Consider the following 4,345-nt stretch of genomic DNA (forward strand, 5'->3'; position numbering starts at 1 on the left):
CACTTCTGTATGAACAGGACAAAGTTGGGCAGAGTTTAAGGCAGAGTTGCTACCTACACGACGGATAATGCTCATGTTCACCGAGGAATACAATACAACCGAATTTAATCGCCCCCCATTAGAAGCTGGTGGTACTGAATGTGATGATAATTTACTTTGTACAATTATTTTATCTACATACCATGGTATTGTACTAATTTTTTTTCATCTCGTAGGTTGCATGTGGCATGTATACTATGCAAACTACATTTTAAACATCGACCATCACTTTGATAAGTATTGACGGATGACATTTTAAACATCGACCATCACTTTGATAAGTATTGACGGATGGCATGTGCTTATGTTTCTAGCTTTTGTATGGACAATTCAATAAATTTATTAATTTGAGGTGCTACTTACGTAATGTATGCCTATATTCGATGAAACAATTATATGTTCGTGTTCGTATTGCTATTAGTATCTATTTGTTTTCTTAAAAATATCCAAAATATAGCAAAGATCATGTCAAAATTTTCCCTCATTTTTTACAATTTTTCCCCTATGTATATATGCAAGGAGTACATAGTATGATTAAACAAAATATATCAAATCTCGTGCCATATTTATTTCCCTGACTTTTTTGTTATTTTTAATGATTTTTTTATTTCCCTTGAACTTCGTGGAAATTCAAATAATGCGTTCAGTAACCGCCAAAATTCGATCAGTTATCGTCAAAAAACGCTCGAATTTTGACTAGTTTGGTCATTATCAAAATCAGTCAATAAATCACAGAAACCGCTCGATTACCGGTCCAATTCGCTCGGTAACCAACAGTCCAATTCGGTCAGATTTTGACACCGATTTGTAAATTTGCCTAATTAAATTTATACAAATTTTCACTAAATCTCGAGCGGTTATCATGATAAGCATAATTTTTCGGTAACTACACGATCTTAATTTTAGTTGGCCAAACGAATATCTAAACCTTAGAGGCGGCACACCGCAGGAAAGCAACAAGCTGAAACAACACGCCACCTCATGCCAAGGAGGGCGTTCATGTGATTGGCCCTAGCTATCCTCGCTAGGCCGGTGCCCGCCTGCCGTCCACATCCTCGTCTGCCGACCGCCACGGGCCACCGGCAAACCCAATCGGGCCAATCCCGATCGTCCCACTCCCACATCATCCCATGTGGGACAGGCAACTCCGGCGAAACGCACGATCCCGGTGCGCAGCAATCATGGTGCAAGGAATCAATCACAAAGTCCAGCATCCAAAACCCGATAGCGAACCTATCAAAAATAAACCCGATAGCGAAGCCTCAAAAAAGAAATGCAGCGCCGGCTGGATCCTGGCCATCCTACCACGGAGACACACCTGTATTCCATTATACAAGCCGTCAACACGCCATCACGACGCTGACATATGCCTTCACCTCCACCTGTCCGCCGTGACAAATCTCTACTGATAAACTGCCATCTACGTCGGAACCGGGGCACCCCATCACCTACGGACCTGGGACTCCCACACCAACAAAGTGGCAGAATTGACAAGCGTCGATAGCTTCAGCGACTCCCCGAACAAGCAGTGTGGATCGAGCAAGCACGTACAATTACAACAAAAAAAAAACCGGAAGAATGAATGAATCAGCATCTGCATCGGCAGCTAGCTCTTCAGCTCGCCTTCCTCGAGGTCGACCAGGGGGAGGCCGCTCACCCTGGCCTTCAGGGGCACGTCCTCGCCGTCCAGCATGTCGCTCTTGTTCCGCGGGATCGCGGTGGCCGCCTTCTTCTCGGACTCCACGGCCCAGCTGTAGACCACCATGCCCATCACGGCGAGCAGCATCCCGAGGATGTTCTTCACGGTGAGGGCCGAGTCGAACAGGATCCAGCCGAGGATCAGCACACACACGGTCTTCATGTGGCCCAGAACCTGGAACGAGGTCGCCGAGAACCGGCCGATGCAGAGGTACTGGCTCATGTTGCAGAAGACGGCCAGGGAGCATGAAAGCAGTATGAAGAACTACAAAATCATAATAAGGTAAGCTGTTAGATCACATAGCAATAGTTTCCACTTTCAAGGCAGCATGAAGAACTGCATATTGATTATTTCTAAAACAGAAAGTAGCATGAACAACAGCATTTATTAGCGGCAACTGCAAGGTAGTAACTGCTAACACTTTTTAGCATTTGAGAATAAAAAAATGCAGTAAAACTGAGAGAAAAAAAGACATACATTAGAAATCAAGCAATAAGCAATCCTCAGGAAGAATGTTAAACAATATAGGGAAAACCAAAAGAGAAACTGTTGTGGCAGTTCCATGATATAATTAATTATGTACTTATGTCATAAATGGGCCAATACAAATTTATTACAGGTGGGCTGCTGGCTGGGGTATGTTCACGCCAGTAGAACAGAAAAAAAAAACATAGAGCGAAGCGTATCGGTTAAAGAGCTGAGAATACTAGCATGAATTTAGAGTAGATGGTAAATAACCCAGAAAAAGTAGCCTTCATAAAGAAAGCATGCTTACTGAAAATTGTGTTACAGAAGTTATAACTTACAGTTGCCCCTCCTGAAAAATTGTAGTTCAACAATGATCGTCCATTAAGGTAGTAATCCACAAAGGGACCCAGAATAATAAGTGAAACTGCCTGTATTGGTGCGGTTTTGCTCAGCAGCTCAAATGACCCAATGTTGTACTTCTTCTGAAAGGAGCCAATTGTCTGGGAAGAAAGAACACATTGTCAACTCCGAGCATAATAGAACTTATTAAAGGAGCATAATAGACCTTATTATGGAAAATAAGGTCTTAATAAGGATTCTTTTTAACATTCAGATTAAAAATTTGCAACTCTTCTTCTACAACTTAGAGACGTTATAAAAAGTTCAGTAATAATCTTCCACAAACTTCAAAGTTCAGTAATAATCACTATGGCACCCAAAACTATCATTCTTCACATCCTAAACAGGAATGCACAACGAAAAAAGTCCAGCATCAAGAAGGTGAACAAGGAAAGAAGCTCACGATCTGTTGAAGCGAAGTGCAGAACACAGCCACGCAGGCGCAGATGAATCCCTTGGCATTGACCTCCACATCCGTGACCGTGCAAATCCCGACACCCGCCGCCACGACCACCACTGCCGATATGACCTTGGTGGTGTAGTGCTTGCTGTTCAGCACCCATTCCATGAAGCAGACCACCGGAATCATGCTCAATTTGGAGATCTACAAATTCGCACCTTCAGCCACACGAGCAACCTGGGCCAATGTCCAGCGTAGGCATGACAAAGCAAGCATGCTATACCTGGTAGAAGCCGACCGAGTTGAGCATGAGGCTGAGGTTCATCCCGGTGATGGAGGTGTTGGCGACGAGCGAGAACCAGACGAGCTCCCAGAGCGGGACGTGCTTAGAGACGGAGTAGCCGGTGGCATTGGAGATCCACCCGACGAGCGCCGTGACCGTGAAGTGGAACCCGGTCAGCGTGGTGGCTGTACACGTTCACAAGGAGAAAAACAAACAAACGCCTCATCAGATCCGCGAAATCCCCATGAGTCCATGACCAAAGCGGCGGCGGATTCAGATCTGCGTTCTGCGAGGAGGGGTAACGAGAGGAGGAGGAGGCGCACGGTACCGAAGGCGAAGGCGTAGCCGGAAGATGACATGAGCTGCTTGTTGGCCATGATGATGCCGACGGAGCTGACGACGTTCATCGCCCAGGCGCCCACGTCGGACACCGCCGGCGGCTTCTTCTCCGGCTCCATCTCCCCCTCCCCACCACGCTTCGGCGCCCGTTCGGCTCGGTTCGCCTGGGTCTGCTCCCCTCGGTTGCCTCGCGCGGGAGGGGCCGTTCGGTTATAAAGGGCGGGGTCGTTGCCGCTTGGGCAAGGAAGGGAGGACGGGGAGGCAGGGTTTCGAATTGGGAGCTGCAGGAAACGTCAACGGGCACGGGGGCTGAATGGTGAAAAACTCGCTGGTTCGCCCGGGGGGGGGGGGGGGGGGAGCGGTGAGAGGTGCGGGCTGCCGGGGTAAGACGACGCCACGACCGGGGGAGGAGGGGCGGCGACGACAGGGCGGAGTAGTCCCTCGCCTCGGCTTGGATCTGGGGTCGCGCCGGATGACGCTTTTTCCCCTCCTTTTGCGCGTCGCGGCGCAGGATTTCCTCCAAAACGGCAGGTAGGCAGCTTGGCTTGTTCAAAGTACACGAGTACACGACCGGTTCCGTCTACTGTGGGGTAAAGTGAAGGCGAAAGCTCCTGTCCTGTCGCCAGGTATTTCAATTTGGTTTTTTTTTCACGGCGAAAGAACAGAAATTCGTGACGTTTCATTAAAACTTCGGTCATTTTTTTGTCATACGTGTCAA

The 4,345-nt window shown here is 47.5% G+C and overlaps 1 protein-coding gene across 1 annotated transcript; it reads right to left on the minus strand.

The window, feature by feature from the left end:
• Positions 1–1,235: 1,235 nt before the first annotated feature.
• On the minus strand, positions 1,236–4,144 carry LOC133890870 (UDP-rhamnose/UDP-galactose transporter 2-like). Its single transcript, XM_062331491.1, has 5 exons — positions 3,617–4,144; positions 3,289–3,473; positions 3,009–3,209; positions 2,545–2,706; positions 1,236–2,002 (listed from the first exon to the last, which is right to left on the minus strand). Exons 1-5 carry the CDS (start codon positions 3,744–3,746, stop codon positions 1,646–1,648), a joined length of 1,035 nt encoding a protein of 344 aa, XP_062187475.1. The 5' UTR covers positions 3,747–4,144; the 3' UTR covers positions 1,236–1,645.
• Between the last annotated feature and the right edge of the window lie 201 nt (positions 4,145–4,345).

The sequence above is a fragment of the Phragmites australis genome, chromosome 14, assembly GCF_958298935.1.
Source record: "Phragmites australis chromosome 14, lpPhrAust1.1, whole genome shotgun sequence".
Lineage (NCBI taxonomy): Eukaryota > Viridiplantae > Streptophyta > Magnoliopsida > Poales > Poaceae > Phragmites > Phragmites australis.

Coding starts and splice junctions, on each gene's coding strand:
- LOC133890870 (XM_062331491.1), bottom strand. CDS start 3,746: ATGGAGCCGGAGAAGAAGCCGCCGGCGGTGTCCGACGTGGGCGCCTGG. Junction 3,474..3,616: donor CGGCTACGCCTTCGCCTTCG/GTACCGTGCGCC, acceptor GAACGTGTACAG/CCACCACGCTGACCGGGTTC. Junction 3,210..3,288: donor ACTCGGTCGGCTTCTACCAG/GTATAGCATGCT, acceptor GCGAATTTGTAG/ATCTCCAAATTGAGCATGAT.